This window comes from Anneissia japonica, unplaced genomic scaffold, assembly GCF_011630105.1.
Source record: "Anneissia japonica isolate Jap-2015-1 unplaced genomic scaffold, ASM1163010v1 scaffold250_len512249_cov173, whole genome shotgun sequence".
Classification (NCBI taxonomy): Eukaryota; Metazoa; Echinodermata; class Crinoidea; order Comatulida; family Comatulidae; genus Anneissia; species Anneissia japonica.
The window spans coordinates 202,816-223,659 of record NW_022687603.1 but is presented as its reverse complement, the minus strand read 5'-3'; the positions used below and the strand labels follow the sequence as shown (position 1 = coordinate 223,659).

At 34.5% G+C, this 20,844-nt stretch overlaps 1 protein-coding gene across 1 annotated transcript in view; it reads left to right on the top strand.

Annotated features, from left to right (window-relative positions):
* Nucleotides 1-3,282: 3,282 nt before the first annotated feature.
* Nucleotides 3,283-20,844, top strand: part of LOC117120401 (mediator of RNA polymerase II transcription subunit 23-like) — a gene marked incomplete at its 5' end in the record, with an annotated part of 24,292 nt that continues 6,730 nt past the window's right edge. The window contains 27 exon segments of the mRNA XM_033265449.1: nucleotides 3,283-3,331; nucleotides 3,580-3,611; nucleotides 4,307-4,400; nucleotides 4,722-4,846; nucleotides 5,374-5,485; nucleotides 5,594-5,692; nucleotides 7,064-7,168; nucleotides 8,070-8,139; nucleotides 8,521-8,633; nucleotides 8,962-9,057; nucleotides 9,176-9,358; nucleotides 9,566-9,709; nucleotides 10,036-10,166; nucleotides 10,630-10,697; nucleotides 11,290-11,425; nucleotides 12,189-12,337; nucleotides 12,867-13,041; nucleotides 13,937-14,100; nucleotides 14,355-14,552; nucleotides 15,317-15,383; nucleotides 15,886-16,048; nucleotides 16,940-17,011; nucleotides 17,815-17,982; nucleotides 19,291-19,407; nucleotides 19,868-19,967; nucleotides 20,144-20,273; nucleotides 20,679-20,782. Coding sequence (XP_033121340.1) covers nucleotides 3,287-3,331; nucleotides 3,580-3,611; nucleotides 4,307-4,400; nucleotides 4,722-4,846; nucleotides 5,374-5,485; nucleotides 5,594-5,692; nucleotides 7,064-7,168; nucleotides 8,070-8,139; nucleotides 8,521-8,633; nucleotides 8,962-9,057; nucleotides 9,176-9,358; nucleotides 9,566-9,709; nucleotides 10,036-10,166; nucleotides 10,630-10,697; nucleotides 11,290-11,425; nucleotides 12,189-12,337; nucleotides 12,867-13,041; nucleotides 13,937-14,100; nucleotides 14,355-14,552; nucleotides 15,317-15,383; nucleotides 15,886-16,048; nucleotides 16,940-17,011; nucleotides 17,815-17,982; nucleotides 19,291-19,407; nucleotides 19,868-19,967; nucleotides 20,144-20,273; nucleotides 20,679-20,782 — 3,160 coding nt within the window.

The window sequence follows — 20,844 nt, the reverse complement described above, 5'->3', positions numbered from 1 at the left end:
GTATATATATGTACTGTATATATATATATATATATATATTGATATTTGTTGTTTAACCTCAGTGAAATTGTGTGTTTTCTGATTGTGTGTAATTAACATATTATTTACACACCTGATGTAAATTACTTGTCAAATTAGTAAATAAATTCCAATTAAATTAATATTTTTTTCTGCAACAATGTTCTTTCCAGTTTCAAAAGAACGTTTTTGTTTAAAGGTTTCCTCTGAAAATAGTATGATTTGTGGATGTATGGTATGAGAAAAAATAATGTTTGCATCATTTTTAGACGATCGGATGAGTTTCAACGGAACGTAATTTAAAGGTTTCCTATGAAAATAGTACGGTATGATTTGTGGATATATAGTATGACAAAAAATAATGTTTGCATCATTTTTAGACGATATAGCAAAAATTTATTTAGACCTATAATAAGAACGCTGTCCACTAACCTTTAAATTATTTTTAAAGAGAGAGCTGACGTTTTGTTTTAATAGGGGCGGATGCAGGAGGCAACGGAGTAGGGCCAACCCGCCCCAAAAAACACTAAAAAAGGAAATAAAAAAGAGGTGATAAGAAAATGAAAAGTAAAGAGAAAGAAAGGAGGGAGCACGGTAGTCAAACAATTTATTTTTTAATTCCATGTGAAGTACCAATGAATGGTCAAGCATTTCTAAACAAAAATCTCAATAAATATAATCCCCCACCCCACCAACCGGCTCTGTGCTTCGCAAGTCGCATGTCTCCTTATTTACTGGATGCGCCATTGTTTTAACAAATTGTTATCGTTCCCTCTAATAACATGAATTTCAGTGATGCTGATCGGTCGGTCGAATCGGGAATCCTTTCCGATTGCGGCGGGGACTGCTACGCAGTAGTGCCTACACCGGTTGTACCATTGTACCGAAAACACTGTGGCGACAGCGTAGCGATTGTATGAAAACCAATCTCTACCGTACGTCGTCCCGTGCGTCGTTACATTTCTGATCCTTTTTAAGAGTCCACATTTTTGGACACTGCAGAAGAAAGCAAAGAAAGTGTCCTGTAATGCTGTTAAATACACGTTAGCGTCTTTGTTGTTTGCTCACGTTTTCCATGATGTGGTAATGTAGAGAAAAACTTGTAATTTATAATTTTATTTTCCCCCAAATAGAAATCAACAAAGATTTTCTTCCCTGTAAAAAATGTCTACACCTTATTGCAGAGAAAATAGAACCGTTAACAAAACCTGAAAAATATTATATTTCATTACATGGAAGTTTTTTTTTTCACAGAAAACAAAAAGTTCTCCATAACATTAAAAACATTAAAAAAACACAGATTGTCAACCAATTCATGTTATTGTTTTAATTTATACGGTTAACCGATCTGACGGCCAGAAAACAGTATTTTAGGTGAATCCTCATTAGGAAAATATTTTGTTATATGCCACAATGAATATTTTATATCTTCCCACAGCATAATTATGTGATCTAAACATTAACAATTATGTGGCCTATAAGAATAGCATTTTCCCAATTCAAATGGGTAGGCCTATAACCTGCAAATAAAAATATTAATACAGCTAAAAGTGTTTTTATTTTAGTTGGCTGATATAATGGTAACCACAGGGCAAAAATTAAGGTTTAAGTTTTTCAAATGCATTATTCAAAGTATTTGATAAACTTAAACCTTACGTTTATCAAATACATTATTCAAAGATCTGAAATATTCTGCAAAATATTCGATCTTATATTTTCGAGATTTTGAGTCAGTCAGGCTTGGGTCACACAAAGTAGTCTCCTATTTCATGCAAGTCTCATTTTCCCACTTAGGCGTAAAGGGACAATAATCAGTGGCTGATTCAAAGGGATGGGGACAATCCAGCTTGCCCTCCCCCTAAATTTTTCAAAATATCAAAAGGAAAAAAACATATTCAAATTTAAGTCTGAGAGTGCCGATTCCGGCCATCTAGAGGTGCCATTTTAAATCATAAATTTCTTACCTCAGCCCCAAGTCATGGTGGGTCTGAGGTGGGTACACCCTCTGTCTGTAAAATTCCTTCCCGGGACCCTGACCCCCTTTATTACTAATTCCTGGAGCCGCCGCTGATAAAAAGTAAGTAAAAATATATCCATGTTGTGAGTATCATTCTTCAGTCCAATGTCAGGGATCTTAAACAATTTGGTATACACATTTATTATCAATTATTAGATGGGTCGCGGTTAGCGTGAGAAATCAAAACCTGAGCCCAGAAAACAAAAGTTTTGGAAGCGGGGAATTATATTATCCTGGAATGATGATATTGAAGACTATTTTAATGAAGTAATAAATCCGTAATATTATTTCGGTACCCAACATCCCATCATCAAGTGGCGCTTTAATTTCAAGAGGGCGCAATCCATATTTAGAGTTTCTTTTGAAAAGTTTATGTTTCTCATGCGTTTGTTGTTATTTATTATGTTACGGATTGTATTATTGCCAAGTGCCCTAAAACTTGGTTAAGTTGAATGTCGTGATGTCCAACTGCAGCACATAAGCCCACTCCTTACAACAATTATCTAGGCATATATGCTAGGCCTAGGCTAGCCCAGCCAACAGTTTGGAGCAGCCAACCCAACCTTCCTCGACAGCGTGCAGTACGGACAAGTCGGGTAAGGCATGAACGAAAGAACGTAGCTTAGCTAGGCCTAGGCCAGGGAGTTGTTGGCTGTAGGCCTTGGCCTAGTTTATTTTTGCTAAATAAAGACCTAGGCCTCTGAATACCCTTTGCTATTCTTGGAAATGGTTGCACACTGAAAGCAGGTTGGCACAACCTCCAAGAAAGGCCTAGGCCTAGGAGGATAGGCCTAAAAGCGCAGGCCTGCACCTTTATGCTCTTAATATTAATATTCCTATCTTTTTTTTTTTTAAATTCAAACTTGTTTTTAGTACTGGGCCTACAGTACTAAGCTAGGCTTAGGGGCTAGTCCCACCATTCCACCAAATTGGTACCACTAGTAGTAAAACATATTTGTTGAGGCAATAATAAATGCGCCTACTTTTTACTTGCCTTCTCCAGTTGATGGTACCATACTGGAGTATTTTAATTGCCTGGATGATATCTAAATTTGAGTGGAAAATCGCAAGGATACTGTTAATATGGTTATATACTAAGATTAGGTCAAAGACTAATTTTCAGCAAAATCTGCGCAGAAATCGGCCCCTATTTTCTGAAATGCTGACTGCTCCATACTTTAAGTTATAGCATCAGACATTCATTGAATAATCAGCTAACACTAAAAATAATACATTTCATTTTTTAGAATTATGACCATGGAGGATACACTACAGTCAATTCTAAATGACATCTTGGTGAGTTTGGCTCTCTGATTTTCTGTTACTTATGGCTATTGATAGGATATGAACTCATGGATTGGAAGGCAAGCATCTTAATAACAAGAAGCTAAGTCTTTAAAATTAACCTCCACTCATTCAGTGATTTATTTAAGGAACTATATATCTTTGGTGGAACATCGACTTTTGTTTGAAAGTAAAATAAGAAATTATTTTCATTATTTTACAGTTTATTTAGATATAATTCATTTTGTTATATATTTCAGATAACTACATCAGTAGAAGAAGCCTTCAGTGGGTAAGAATCATACTATATTAAGAAGGGGTTTTCTTTTTTTGCAGTTTCTCTGTAGACTAGATATCTAAACACTTTGATTTGTGTGTACTTTAATGGTCCTTGCTGTCAATGCACTATTTGCAAACAAAAAGTACTTTAAAAACAATTAGAATTAATGAATTGTACATGGCACTAGCTCCAGCTTTAAAAACACCTCTTCTCGTCCGATCAATTTAACCAAAATTGGGCCCAATTAGTACTTGGATGGGAGAATGATCTCAGGCTGACTGGGTGCTACAGACTTGGGTGAGTAAGTACTTGATTGACATGCAACCTGCAATATCATTGGCACAGGTGTGAATCTCACTCCTTAATGCTGGGTTTGAGTTGCTGTACCCAAGTCTTCTCGGATAAAGACTCTTACCCATAGGCCAGTGTACACAATTGGCTTATGTGCACCCATTACATCCTTTGAGAAGAGTAGAGAGTAGCCCCGATGTACTGGTCTATCCCGCCCCTGTCGTTGTGGACAGATGAAAGTGTACACCTCTCTGCAATTGATCGGACGTGAAGTGACCCTTTCGGGAGAAGTTAAAGTTAGTCCACCCCTATGAGCCATTCAGGTTAATATTCCATACCTTTACCTTTACGTAAAAAAGTAAGAAAAGTAAAAATTATAAATGGTGCATAGGATGATTATAATTTTATATTTTCAGATTTATCTTATACTCTGCGGAAGAAGAAAACAACAAGATTATCTGCTGCAATGAGTCTTTCCTTCGATTTTGGAAAGATGCCATCCCTTCAGTGGTAACATACACATATTATAAACATTTTTAAATAACTTTTTGGCATAGAGTAAACCATTCATTTGGTTGAGTGGTTTAAAGATTATACAGTAGATATATTTGAAATAATTTTTAAAGCAATTTTATAAAAATGTATATGATAAGGTGAAAGATGTTTACTCTCTATGCAGTGCTGGTATCGGTGGGGATGGGAGGTGAATTTTCCCTAATTAGACAAGCATAGACCACCTGAGGTAATCGCATTAAAACCATTCATTGTCTGATAAACTTAATACTGGCTTACACCGACATTGTAATAATTACTTCCAAATTTCTTACCCAGGAAGCTCAGAAAGCAGCTCTGCAATATTACATAAAGACTCTCCATGGGCAACGTGCACCAAAAAGAGTTAAGTTGTTGTGTGACCTGCTGGCAAACGCAGCTGAAAAGAAGGTTATTCCTGCCAAGTAAGTCTTTTCATCCAGTTGTAAATAATATAATGATATACTTGTCCATGTTGCGTTATTTCAATGTGTGTTTGCATCAGAAAAATATCATAGGAGTGAGGTTTTTCCCAACATTACTCACTAAGCGCAATCTTGGTGGTCTAGTGGTTATGACACCAGGCTATGTAACTGGAGGTTGTGGGTTCGGTTCCCACCTGAATCACTTGGAAATTTTGTTTGCAAGTGTTTGGGAACGTAATGAGTATTCAGTGCGATGGCACGTCGGGGAGGGAATAACAGCACTCCTATGATATTTTTGGCTATGTTGGTGACATTAAATAAAAATGATTGTTACCATGAAAGCTTGAGTTTAGTTTTAAATGTAGTAGACAGGATAAGAGTAATATTGAGCTTGCTAGTATTAGTAACTGTGTGATTTTGTTAATTGCTCCTTTATAATTATCAGTAAATTTGCTCTGTGTCTTACAAAAATTGCATGCATGTATGCATATACATACAGTAGTAACAACCTGTGTGTATTGTTTAAGGTTGATCTGTGAAGAGCTGCTGCTATCTGACAAGCTAGACTACAGGAATACAGACACTTGGAGTCAAACTTTCTTGGTTATCAAGAAAATTATTGTTTTCATTGATTACAAGGTACGTAGTACTTGAAATTGGATATATTAGGTATACAAATATTAACTTACCTAATTACACATGACTTGATATAGTTTAACATGTTTTGTTATTCTGTTCCATCCAAAGGGCTGCCGTGATCTATGGAAGGTTATTTTGGATAAGACTTTGACGATTCCGACCAATATTAATATATCCACATTCAAGAAATTGGATTCTCTATTGAAGGTATCTGGATTATGTTCCATCTGATGGTGACCTCTACCTAAGCTACGTCAACATTTAATATCAAATTTTATTATGACAGATAATTTCAGAATCATTTAAATCCAACATTTCCTTATGAAGTTACAAGTGTTTAAACATAGAGAAGAAAGATATTTGAGAAGTCAGCCTTCAAAGGTTATGATTTCGGGCATTTCTCAGGCAGAAACCCTCATCAAATTGTTAAAAATGTTTGTTTCAACATTGAAAATAGGGTAATAACAGCATAGCATGATGTATAGATGTAAATGTTAGTTTAGTGCAATAAAAAATATTTAAACAATTTTGATGTTCCAGCATGTTTTGGTCATTATCTCTGAAACACGATTTGCGGCGAGTGACTGGTTTGGCTTGTCTTTGCCACATATAAAGATATGATTTGATTTAGTCATGCCCATATTATGCGCAAATCATATATACAAGGGGGACGGGCCAGCATACTTAAATTACTAGTTCAATTGCGGATATCCCTCAAGTAGTTAAGCTATAGCTTGGTGCAGTGGTGACTTTAGAAATTGTCCGAAAAAAGGGTGTGAATCAAGGGCCACCTAGGGCCTTGGTCTTTGTCTGGAATAAAGTTCCTGGTGGGAGAGATTTTATAGTTTATGATTTCGGCATTTCTCAGGCAGAAACCCTCACCAAATTGTTAAAAATTGTTGTTTTAACATTGAAAATAGGGAAAATAACAGCATAGCTTGATGTATAGATGTAAATGTTAGTTTAGTGCAATTAAAAAGATTTCAACAATTTTGACATTCCAGCATGTTTTGGTCATTATCTCTGAAACACGATTTGCGGCGAGTGACTGGTTTGGCTTGTCTTTGCCACATATAACGATATATGATTTGATTTAATCATGCCCATATTATGCGCAAATCATATATGCAAGGGGCACGGGCCAGCATACTTTACTAGTTCAATTGCGGATATCCCTCAAGTAGTTAAGCTATAGCCTGGTGCAGTGGTGACTTTAGAAATCGTTCGAAAACGGGTGCGAATCAAGGGCCACCTAGGGCCCTGGTCTTTGTCTGGAATAAAGTTCCTGGTGGGAGAGATTTTATAGTTTAGGATGGCCCAAATTTGTGCTTTATTGTGCAGTATTAGAAATTGCTAATCACAATCACTTTGTTTGAACAAGCAAAGTAGTATTTTTTGTCTGACAACCCCGTTGTGGCATCAGACAACGGGCGTCACCCCCTTTCCAATTCCTTGTCATTATTAAAGTATTACTCATTGTTTACTTTAAAACTGTATATATTCAATATTTTTAAACAAAAGTTTATTAATTTACATATTTTGCTTTCATCTTTTGATTGTGTTGTTCTCATTGTCCAGGTTATTAACCAAATCCTAGATCGGAATTCATGTCTTCTGCCGAGTTATTTTGCGGTCAATGAAATCATGAAGTCGGCTTCCGAAGAACCAAATTCTAATCATTGGGTAAGGTATCATTCTGTTATATTTGTATTAATGTTGCCTTTGCTAAAATGCAATTTTGTACAAAATTAAGTCCGTTCTGATAAATATCCCTGCTAAAATATATGTTCCAAATAAGTTCAAACTAAAAACAAAATACCTATGCTAAAAGTCCATACAAATACAAATATATATATATATATATATATGTATACAAATATTAAGGGGAATGGTGAAATCTATTGCCCCGAGGTGATGTGGAGAACGTAGCCTATAGGCTACGGTCTCCAAATCACAGAGGGGCTGTAAATTTCGAGAATCTAGAGCAGTCAATATTTGTTTTATATAACTCATACATAGATTCCACGCAACCTAAAAAAAGCAATGGAAAGAGTGCACACCAAATAGGCCTAGGCTTACTTCCTAGGACTAGGCGATCAAAAGGCCTCTCAGCGTCGTAGAGGTTGCATCCCATTTGCCGTCTGTGCGTGTCATAAATTACAAAGTAATGTTATAGGTGGTGGCCTAGAGATTACACATCGCAACAAGGCAAAAAAGTACTGTCATTTAGGGTGATAGTACTTTTTCCCCAGAAAATAATGAACTACTGTATTATTCAACCACCTAATGCATCATAAGATTGATGGTTGAAGTTATTGCTCGCTTCTTAACCAATCAGATGCCTAGAATCTATGTATATGGTATATAATATCACCCATCACGGTCAAGTCAAAACACCATGCTAAAAGCTAAAGCCTATGCCATAATCTTCTGTCTGTCCATACTAAAAATAACTCCATGTTATAAACTTAAATTCACTGTAAATCTAATATAGTATCATTGCTATAAAACTTTCCTCCATCCCAAAGTCTAATGCACATGCTATAACTTAATGCCTATGCAATTGTTTTTTTTTGTTCATTAGGTGATTGGCGATGTGTTGGCTAGATTTGTTGACAGTTTCAGGCAAACAGCAAGAATGGTATCCATTACTGGTAAGAGGAGAATTCAAGAATATCTGTTTTTTCAGTGTCTCATGAATTCTGTTCTAATTAAAACCAACTGTCAATCTTATTGAACTAAAAGTGAAAAAAAAAACTAACAATTTTTCATTGGTGGCATTGCGGATATAATTATCAGAAGCCTTAAGTAATTTGCTATTCAAAATTTTGTCTCATAATTAATTAGTCTTATTAACTCACTTTTCCATCCTTAAAATCCACTCTTATAACTTTACCAATTTTATCACCATTCCCAACCTTATAATGTCTATCACCCATCCTTAGTTCTCTACAGCACAACCCTGCTTAGCATATGTAGTTTTTTACTTTTATACTTCTTCTCTCATTTAATATTCTGACCTTTTGCCAAACCAGGTCGTTCACAGCTCTTACCAATTGTTGGTCACTCAAGCTCAATTGGAAATGCTTGGAAATTAGAGCAGTCGACTTTGAGATTTCCACTTAAAGGAATGCTTCCGTATGACAAGGTAAGTTTCTTGATATCTACTGTACTTCATAAATTTGTAAGTCGCGCTGTCACAAGTAGCAAATATTTATGCCAATATTAGTGGAGCTACAACTTTATAGATAAAACTATTCAAAACATTTCTGTTCTAACTTTGTGATCAAAACATTTTAATTATTCAAGCTGTAATGGATCGCTCTGAACTGTTGAATCAGTTGCATTTACAAGATGTGCTCCGGTTTTCCTTTTGCCTTTACCGATTATTATTATAAATTGCTTTTAATGTTATAATCATTAATCATTATCTTTAGTACATCAGATAAGAATCTCTTTTCTTAAATCTATTGTAGGAACTTCTTCAACCCCAGAAAGGTCTTTTGCGATATGTTCTAGAACAACCTTACTCAAGAGATATGATATGCAGTATTCTAGACCTCAATAAACAGGTAGGTACTTTAAAAAAATTATTGGACTCTTATAAGCAGGTTGGAATTGTCCCCCTGACCCTCACTCGCACCGCCACTAACTGATTTAATAATACAATTTATCTCTTTGATTAAACAGCAGAAGCAAAGATGTACAGTTTTAGAGGAGCAGTTGGTAGATATGCTAATTCTCGCAATGGAAAAAATGGAGAACGACATGGCAACCGACCTGCTATGGCGCCACCTATCCAGCCAGGTCATCTTCTTTGTCCTCTTCCAGTTTGCTGGATTTCCTCAGATGGTTGAAGCTCTCCACCAAAAGGTAAGGTATGTGTACGCATCAAAACAGGTAGTTGTACTGCGATGCATTTTCACATCTCGCGCGCTGTTCACTATATATGTTGCAAATTTAAACAAAAAGGTATTCGTGCTCTCTTGCAGGTTGTGTCATCATAGATAATTATCATATTGTCACCCGATTACTTTTTGTCTCAAATCTAAAACTCACGTTCGTTACTTATTTTAACAGTTAAGCAAGAATCCTCTACGCAGAGGGCGAGATCATCTGATGTGGGTTTTGCTCCAGATAGTGTCTGGCAGTATAAAAAAGAATCCTGTGTCTGACTTCCTCAATGTGTTGAACCTCTTTGACCTGTTGTATCCAGAGCGAGAGGTAATTTTTGTTTAACAATATTTACATTTGTGTAATTTATAAAATGTTTTAAGTTGTCAATATTTATCTTTTCTCTTTATTTGAAAGTTCTTCTGAAAAATACTAACCATTAGTAGGCAAGTGATTCTATGAGATTTGTGAGTGGAATATTTTTTTGTAATGAGAAAAATTTGATTGAACCGAGGCCCTCATCATTTGAAGGCATGCAATACAACCATTAAGCCACAGCTTCACTACGTTGACTCAGAATCTAACTCGTGTTTATTCAAGCTATTAGTATTAATATTGATATTTTGATTTTTCTATTTTATTTCACCTGATACCAGCCTCTGCCACTCCCTGATTTCAACAATTCAAACTGCATGATACAATTTGCTGTCACCTGTATCTGGATTCACTTAGCCCAGAAGGAACCTCTCAAGCGACCCACACCACCAGCACTTAAGCTGCATCTTGAGTAAGTTCTTAATTAACACCTCCACTCATCACTCATTGAGCAGTATATTGAGTAAGTTCTTAATTAACACCTCACTTTTTAAGCAGTAGCTTGAGTAAGTTCTTAATTTAGACCTATACTCATCGCTTGTTATGCTGTGTGTATTTGATTATGTTCTTAATTTACACCACTACTCATATGTAGCATCTTGAGTAAGTTCAGCTCCACTCATTAAGCAGCATCTTGAGTAAGTTCTTAATTTACATCTCTATTCATCTCTCATTAAACTGTATATAGAGTAATTTCTTAAGTTATACCTCTACTCATATGTAGCATTTTGAGTAAAGTTAAACTCTTCTCATTAAGCAGTAGCTCTTATTAATTGGACCAATAGGCAAGACATACAATGCCCACTCTCTATGATGATTGCTGTATATTAAATGTTTAATATACAAATATATTCACTACTGTTTTATCTCTTCAGATTTGTCCACCAAATCCACAGCAGCAAGAATCTTCCAATGCATAGAGTAGCTATTCTCTGCAATGCATGTAAGTTTTGCTGATCCTAAGATTGGCTGGTAATCAGTGGCATAACAATGAGGCCTGAGGCCCCTGGCTAAGGTATCTTTGAGCCCTTCTATTTTTTATTCTGCTCCAGACATTCCCCTGCTAAGCCAATTTAAGAGCAAAAAAAATGTTTATGAACTTCCTGTGGCACCTTAAGGTCTAGTCTTAATTAAATAGGTAATTAATTTAAGACTTTTTATAGAAAAATGTCTATAAATATTTGAAACTCTTCAATCAGAGTCTCATTATGGAAATTATTCTTTTTCTTAAATTGCAGACAGAACAAATACTGTATTTAACATTTTTGGTTGTTTTTGATAGCAGACATTATTCAAAATTTTTCTATTTGGAATTAAAAATTGCAGCTAGACCCCTGGTAACCCGTGGTGGCCATAATCAGGTGCCAGTACCAATATGCCCCCTGTCTCGCCTAACTCTTGTGCAAGGATTCTTCGAAAAGCCGAGCGATCGACTCTAATCGGCCAGGTTTAAACTGAGGACCGCAGCCCAAGATGCCTGAACATTACCTCTCAGCCAAATACCTAACATCTTTGTATTGTTTTTTTAATTGTAGACAGTACAAACAATGAGTACTTCAACCTTCCAATGAGCGTGTTGGTGGATGCTATTTCGGGAAAACAACAAACCACTCCTGCCACGCCTCTCTCAATGAATCTCCTCGACTCACTCACTGTGCATGCTAAAATGAGGTAGGTGTAAACCAATATAAATACACAATAAAAATTGTTTGAATGTATTTACACAGTCTGCAATAAATACATGCTAACAGTCAGTATGTGTTAAGACAACCAAAGTTTGTTTACGGTTTTGGGTGGCTACTTCATTTCTGAACCAATTGAAGAGACCTATTCAAAAATTGAATCTAATTGTTTTAAATGAATTGTTGGCCCTCTACAGAAATAATCAATTTTTTGTCTTATTTTGTATGTTTTTTATCTTAAGCAATAACTAAATTCGGTCAAAATAGAAATTTCTTATACTTATAAATCCTTCTAACATATGTCAGAATAAGTTTTCAGTTATTTCATTAAAAAAAAAAGTGTTTGGTAAAAGGTTGTAGGGACTGGGGCTTTAAATAAAAAAAATCTATGTGTTTAGTTTGTTTTTCTTTTGTTTCCTTATATTTTTACATCTATATGCTCACAAAAAGCTGTAAGTGGTCGATTGTTTCTGATGTTCTCTTTAGTTAATCAATAGGGAGCATTCGATTGCACGACGACGGTAAGACATAGAATGTAATGACGTCAGTAAAAGTCATCTGTGCATGCAAGAACGTTAAGGTCACCTCATCGAGTAGATTCTGGAACGCAATTTGGGCAAATCTGCGTACGCAGAGAACGTAGGATGCCAGGTAGGACGGTCACGCATGAGTGATTCCGTTCTAGCGTCGCGTCGTCGCACAAATCGAAAGCTTCATATTATATAAATTGACAAACATTTTTTTAATTGCAGTTTGCTACATAGTATTGTGACCAAGATAATGCAGATGGCTAAGCACCAGCAGGCTATGACACACTCCATACCCGCCGTCTTGATTGAGACTTACAGCAGGCTTCTCGTCTACATGGAGATAGAGTCCCTCGGAATAAAAGGATACATAAGTATGTATACATAAGTTAATTTTAAGTAGACTTGGTTAATGCTTTGTTTAGTGGATTTATTTTATATTTTTTTATTTATATATCATTATAGTATATTGCTGGAAAAAAATTAATATAAAATATTGTTTTCTTATCAATGATTTTGCCAAAATCATCTAGGAGGAGGAGAAAATATAAATGTTACATTATTTGATTGATGAATGTAAGCAGTGTAAGTAAATGGGATTGATAAATGCTTTAAATTTATATAATTAAAGAAGAAATATTGATATCTTATTTTTTGGATTTCAGGGGAGGGCATAATAAAAATAAAAATAAGGATTTTTTTCTTAAATTTCCATTTCTTGTGACAAAATAAAAACAATGGCCGTAAATATATATATATATTTTGTAATCACCATTATTGGCGGTCTGTGGGTTTGCTAAAGAAGTTTTAAAAAAACTTACCTTATCGTACCACTTTGCATTAGATGAAATATGGTTAAAAAGTAAAATATTTTTGCTAATTATAATTTTACTTTGATTTTAGATCAGTTATTATCGACAATAAAGGAGCATTATGCCTGGGGTATTCTACACACCATGCTTGAGATGTTTAGCTATCGTCTTCATCACGTCCAACCACAATACAGGATTCAGCTGCTGTTGTCACTTCATGCATTCAACAGCATGCCACAAACCAATCAGAATCAACTTTACTTATGGTAATTATTTAGCTAACTTAATTTCAATAACTATAAATACTTTACCTATGATAATTAAGTATAAATTACTGTAATTCATCTGGTGTAAGCCCACCCCACTTGAACACAAAATTGACCCAATTTTTTTTTTTTTTTGTGGGGTGGGTGAGGGGGGATGGCTTATACCCAGGAATCCCCTCCTTAGTAAAAATGATTTTTTTTTTAGGCACTGTATGCCTATTCAAAGCCAATATTTGATGTTTTTTCATGAGAATTTTTTTTAAAGTCATACACTGAGCTTTTGCCTGAGGAAAGGCTGGTACATAAAATTGGGCATAAAGTAGGAGATGGGCTTATAGCTGAGGAACTGCATTACTTAGTAAAATTTTTGCAATGCAGAATTTACATATTTTTTGATACATTTTTTTGGAAGGCACTATATATTCAATGTGATTTAATTGCATTACCCAGTATTTTACCCTGTATTATTATAATTGTCATTGTTGTTGTTTTTAGGTTATTATTATTGTTGTTATAAACGCGTACCCTGTATAGTTGTTATTGTTGTTATTAATATTTATCATTTAAGTGGAGTTAAATAGCTTGGTGGTTAAGATGTTTGCCTTCCAATCCCAGGGTCCTAGGTTCAATTCCTGTCACGGTAACACAATTTATCTCAGGACCTAAACACTTCGAACTACAAACCTCTTAAATGAGACTTAGTTTATGTGGAGCATCTTGTGTTTATATTTTTTGATATATTAAAGGGATATGCCACTTTAAAAGTGATTAAGTTTGCTGTTTGGCATATTTTTGGTCTTCGGCCTAAATCAATTAATGATAATAAATATTATTACGAAGTATTGTTGTTATCATTTATTATGTTCTTGCATAAATATACTTTTTTCATTATTAGCATTGAAAGCACTGCTCTTCAACTTATCACTGGCTTAGGAAGTACTGAGGTGCAGCCCCAACTGTCACGCTTCCTAACTGAGCCAAACCAACTGCTGTCAAAAGATTCAGAGGAACTCAACAGAGCCCTTGTCCTGTCTTTGGCACGAGCCATGCACATTACAGGTAAGTACTGGGTTATAAGGGCATTATACAGTACCGTCTATCAGTAATAACACTACACAAATATTTTTAGGTAATTTTGTTTTAATTGAAACTAAGACCGATGCTCATCACATAGTTTTTGTACTTGGGCAAGACACTTCTTCTGCATTTGCCTTTCTTCTTTCAGGAGTATAAATGGGTACCTGGTAGGAGGTGAATTCGGAATGAGATTAGTATTTCTTAAGGTGCTTTTCTTTCTAATTATTTATATATAGGATCTGAAACACTGTCAAGTAATTGGTGTCAAGATATCCTATCAAATTTGATGTCAAACACCCCACACAGCTGGGCACAACACACGCTGGAATGTTTTCCTACTGCGCTTAACCAGTTCTTTCAACAGAATCCCTACAACAGTGAAAACAGGTCTATACTGAAGAGAAACGTTGATGAAGAGTACAGGGTTTGGAAATGTAGGATTAATTTTATTTTATTTAAATTGTTGATATTTGGCAAATACAAGCCAAACCAGTCACTCATCGGTGAAATTAATTTTTAGTAATTAATACAAGGTTAAACAGTAAAGTGAGAGCTATAAAATGGTAACAGAATCATTTAAATCAGACATTTTATTATCAAGTTACAGAAGTTTAAACATACAGCTGTTTAAAGAACAATATTTGAGAAATCAGCCTTCAAAGTTTATGATTTTGGTCATTTCTCAGGCAGTACATCACCAAATTATTAAAAATTGTTTGAACATTGAAAATGGGGAAAATAACAGCATAGCATGATATACTGTATAGTATATAAGGTTAGTTAAGTGCAATAAAATAGATTTCAAAAATGTTGACATTCCAGCACTTTTTGTCAACACGATTAGTGAATGATTATTATATATTATAGAATTTAATAAATGGTTTATTGATGAATTTACTGATTAAGTGTTTGTTGATTGATTAATTGATTGATTGGTTTGATTGATTACTTGATTGATGGATGGATAGATTGATCAATTTATTGATTGGTGATTGATTGAGATTGGTAGGTTTATTGAATGGTCAAATGATTAGTTGATTGATTGAGTGATTGATTGATTGAATGATTGGATGTTTAATTTGTTGGTTGGTTATTGACAGAATACTTATTGATTGATTGATGGAATGATTGATTAGTTGCCTTTATTGATTGATTTCTCCAAATATTTAAATCATATCTATTCCCTTTTGACCTTTAGCCATGAGCAATGAAGCCGACCTTATTAAACATTTCACTGCTGAAAATCGGCCTCCAATGTTTTTATGGTAAGTACCTCACTAAACACTGAAATTTCAATCTGATTCTGTTATAATATTATCTGCGCATGTTATATGTTTCCTTATTGCATAATCATTATGTGGGTGAACGATTTTGATTTGTGTAGTTGAAATTCTTTAGGCTTATGTTGTCTGACAGAGGGTCTGAAAATATCTGGCGGAGAATGATAGAAGACCTGCAACAAATCAGGATTCAGGAGTGCTACCCTGTTGGGAGTCCAGGTGCAGACCTCTAGTGCTTAGAGAAAACTCGGCAATTATGGTCATTTTTAAGAGCTCAGGGACTGTTTAGACAGTATTAGTTTTAGCTATTTAAATTTATAATTTTAATTTATGATATTTTCAATTTTAATGTTATTCTTAACAAGTCATGGCTGACATGGATGCTTGGGCTGTCCGAAGGGAAGGCTCAAGTCTTTCTGCCCCTCACTGACAATGCCACTGCTCTGAATTGTTAATCCATTTGCTGTGTTTTTTTCCTTTACTGTAGTGTCCTCTGGAAAATGTTGTTACAATCTGACCAGCTGCGTCCTGTTATTATTAAGATCTTGGAAAACATCGGACCTCGAATGATTTCAAAGCATATTCGACTGTTCACTGATTATCTAGTCTTTGAATTTTCCAACTCAGTTGGGAGCCAACATGTGAATAAGGTGAGTGGCATGAACTTCAACGTAAAAATATATACAAACACTTTTTTTAAATATTTAAAATACAAAACCCTAGAAATTAGAATACAAGTCTCCCTCCAATTAAAGACCACTTTTGGTACTAGGGTTTTCATGGTATGTAGCAGCTTTAGGCCTAGTTCAGACTAGGTGGATAAACCCGGCTCAACCCACCAGGTTTATTCACCTGTCAGTCTGAACTAGGTGGCTTATCTCAAGCCGGGCTGTGTAGTAACTAGGCCTGGCGTGCCACCGTGTTAAACTTTTCTAAGCCAGGCTTTAATATTTGCGGGGGGTCTTGCATTGAATTCGGGTAACAAAATGACCAATCAGCATTCAATTACTTACGCTGTGAGCGAGCGTACGTTTCGCGAGCAATGTTTTGAAACATGTTACGGTTCATTATTATGAAAATTCTCGCGCCTGGCTAATCCCGCTAGTCTGAACGCCTGCCAAAGTTAAGCCGGGCTTAGCTTCGAGTCGGGCTTAACTTAAGCCTGGCTTATCTCGAAGTCTGAATGTAGCCTTAGTCTCTAATTACAATATTAAAGATAAAAAACATTTGTTAATATGGGAACCACAGAAAAATGGTCTTTTTAATTGGAGAGGTCTCATAGAGGGCAACCTGTATACTGACTGAATTGCTCATTGAAATACAAATCATATAAAGTCTTCTTTTTCTCCTTGTATGCTGCTGCCTTCCAATTGCTAAATGCTAAAAAGTGTTCAGCTTCTGGTAGGAATGGAACCAGGAACAAAGATTTTCCATGGTTCACACACACACAGTGGCTACCACCAGTTTAGCCGACTGAGCTGCTCTCCAAAAAGTCCATTGAATTTATATGATTTAATAGTTATTAATTTGGTTTTTCTCAGTGTATTGAAACTCTCAATGATTTGGTTTGGAAGTTAAATGTAGTGACCCTTGACCGGCTTATTCTCAGTTTGGTAAGTGCCTAGTGTTTCCTGTTTCGTTATTCAATGTAAGCTTGACAGACCCACACAACTGTTGCCAGTTTTTACCACTTTTATCTGTCATAGCAAACGTCAAATATGTCAAATTGTGTTTCTTTTCATTTTTTTTTTCTCTACTTTTGTTTTTTCTTGTGTTTGTTTTTAGAATGCTTTTTTAGAAAGGCAATTTGTTGTATTTTATGCCTTTCATCCAATTTTACTCTGCTTGTGTGTTTTTTTATAGTAATTGTTAAATTAATTTAATTTTATATCTGTCTCTTGTGTTTTATGTGTTGATAACAAATAACAATTATTATATTGTCGTTCGTTGTGGCCATCAGCTTTAACAGGTTTTTGTTTTCATTACAGTGGTGAATATTGTGACCTCATCCAGTCTTTTTTTTCTACCTTCTTTTAATGATATGTCACAAAGGCAAAGAAACTGAAGTGTGTACTTTATCATCCAGTGACTTATGATGATACTGCCCTCGTCAGATTTAGGATTTTTTTCCATTGCCTTTCTAATTCATTAAAAATAAAGTGTGGTCTGATCATTCAGCTACTTATGATGATGCTGCCCTCATCAGATTTTAAATTTAGTTCCATTGCCTTTCTAATTCATTAAAAATAAAGTGTGGTCTTTATCATTCAGCTACTCATAATAATAATAATAAGCCTTCTTAAGAGTCAGTGAAACACAAAAGTAATTAATTTAGGGGATCATAAAGGCAGTGATGCTCAAAATTTATTATTTTTTTGTATCATCCAACTACTTATGTTAATTTCTGCCCTCTTAGGCTTTGGGGAATCATGAAGGCAATGAGGCACAGGTGTGTTTCTTTATCATCCAGCTACTTCTCTTGAAACCAAACGAGTTTAGAAATCGTGTTTCAGAGTTTGTGAAACTTTCACCTGACCATTGGCTGGACAATGATTGGCACAGTCATCATGTTTCCTTTAACCAGGTGAGAGGTCATTTTTTTTTTTATGATGATGCATGACAAATGTATTTTCTCTGCTCTTTATTTACCTTTGCCAAGTTTATCTTGGTAAAGGTAATGTATTCACCGCTATCGATCTGTTTGTTAGGATTATGCAAAAACTAATGAATGGGTCATAATAAATTTGAGAAGTGATTAAATTGTAGAGTGAAAGGTCAAATTTTATGGTTACAGAAATTTGAAAATCCTTATTTTAACAAAATTATGCAAAACCTAATTAATGGATATATATATACTTCTTAGTGGATGAGTACATAACAAAGAGGTTTTAGGGTGAAAAGGTCAAGAAATTATTAAATGTTGTCTTCATTCTTCATTTTCTTCTTACCATTACCTAATTTTCAATCTCGCTGATTACACAATATATAGTGGCAAGTCTTCCTCTAATTAATGACCATTTTTGGCACTGGGATTTACATGGTCTTTAGAAGCTTTGGTCTGTAATTAGAACAATAAAGATAAAAGACTTATTTTAATTAGAGACCACACTAAAATGTTGTCTTTAAGTGGAGGTGATCTTTAAAATGGAGGTGTTTAATTAGAGTGAGGCCTGTATATAATGAATAAATGTATAATAAGACAGACCAAAATATTGATCATACTTATACACACAAACCCATACAATGGAGGAGAGACAAATAAAAAGTAAGTGAAAGAAAGGGTGGGTGAAGAACGGATGCAATTGCAGCATCAACAAATTTGTAGTATCGACAAATTATTGATTAGTGAGCAAGCCTAATATATCATATAGGATTATTTTATTGAAATAGAGTTGAGTGATATTTTCTTTATTGTGAAGATTTCTACCAAGCAGGCTGAATATGTTATTAAATATTTATAAATGTTGCCATTAAACTGGTGTTTTTTTTGGTCTTACAAAGCTTTTCTTACAGCCTTTGTAAAAAAAAACACACCCACACAGAAGACATCATGTATTTATCTTTAGAAAAGTACAGTATACAGTACAATAACATTTAAATAGACACAATACAATTTCAAACAAAGCATTTTCTATGATTCTTTTTATTGTAGAGTGATCTGTATTTTTATTACTATGTTTATTAACATTTTAAAATTAATTAAATACCATTAATGATTTGATGACCATTGTTTTTATCAATGCAAATTTTATATTTTAATATTCTATTGTGGTAGTAATGAGTTCTGCTGCTAATAATGATTTAGTTGTATGCAAAAAAACTAGATAGTATGCAAAAAGAATTATATTTTATACTCTTTTTATAATTTACATTTATGCTGTGTCTGTTGCAGAGATTTCCAGAGAAGTTCTTTTTTGAAGGACTGTATGAGGCGACAAGAACACCCATGCCAACCCCACCAAAGTACCTACCGACATATTTTGTAAATGTGTGTCTCCGATTCCTCACTGTGAGTAGACAGATTTGTAGTGAGAAGATTTAAAATTTCTAATTTAATAAATAAATTTTATATTAAGTTAGCAGTTTTTTAATTTTTTTTTACATGTTTGTTGTTTGTCTAGCTTGGTGGTTAATGTGCTTGCCTTCCAATCACAGGGTCCTGGATCATGTCCATATATGGATGGGCACATCACACAAATTTGTCACATGTTTGCATAGTATGGACAAAGCTTTAAGCTCCGTTCACACTCAAATTTCATGTGACAAATGTGTGTGATGTGCCCATATATAGTCATGATGATGTTATATTACATCCAAATATGGGTGCATCACATTTTTTTCTCATAAAATTTGTTAAGAACTTAATCATATTTTAATATAGAAATAGTATAATATATTATATAATTATTTATCAGTGTTCCCTTTTGGCAGTGTTTTTATGTCTGAGTTATTTTCTTTTTGTATTCCAGGTTTTTGATATTGTTATTCACCGTTTCTTGGAATTACCACCTGTCTCTAAATCTTTGGAGACACTCTTAGACCATCTGGGATCTCTTTACAAGTTTCATGGTAGGAATGTATTTTGAAACTTATCAAACATTCACACAGATAATTAGTAGAGATATACTTACAAGCACTTCATGGTTAAAGTGCTGGTCTTCCAATACCAGGGTTCTGGGTTCAAATGAAAGCAGAGCATCATTTTCTGTTGGATGTGACAAAAACAGTTTTTTGTTTGATTCCAGATCGGCCTATCACATACCTGTACAATACTCTCCACTACTATGAAAAGAAGGTTAAAGATCGTCCACTGATGAAGAAGAAGCTGGTTGGATCCATAACGGGCTCCCTCAAAGACATACGACCTCAAGGATGGTACGTTGCAATTTATTTCAGGGAAATAAATATCAGGGATTGACAAACATACCGTTTCTGGCTAATTTAGCTGTTGTTATACAGTTATTATGTGTACTGTTATATTGTTTATCACCCTGTATTATGTAGATTATTACATTTTTACATTTTATTCATCTGTTGTTTTATTTTTTTTTTCTTATTTATTTATTTATTTATTTTGAATGTGCTTTTTGAGTCAAATAATAAAAATTGCTGATGTGTCATTTGTGTTACAATTAGAATATGAATGTATGTAAATTATTTGTCTGAGTTGGTGACCTTAAACTTTTGCATACAGGTGCTTACCTAATGAGTACAATATATAATATAGTGGATAAAATATTATGTTATATTGAAATTGTGTTTTTTCTTTGTGTATTGTAGGTGCTTAACTAAAGAGTTCACTGAATACCTTGGAAGACCTGGAGATGAGAGTTGGGTTCCAACTCAAGAGTACTATCACAATCTTCTAGCACGCTTAGTTGACAATATCCTTTCATGACATATTTTAATGCTATTATTGTAGAATCAGTGGGGTATCTAGTGGGTG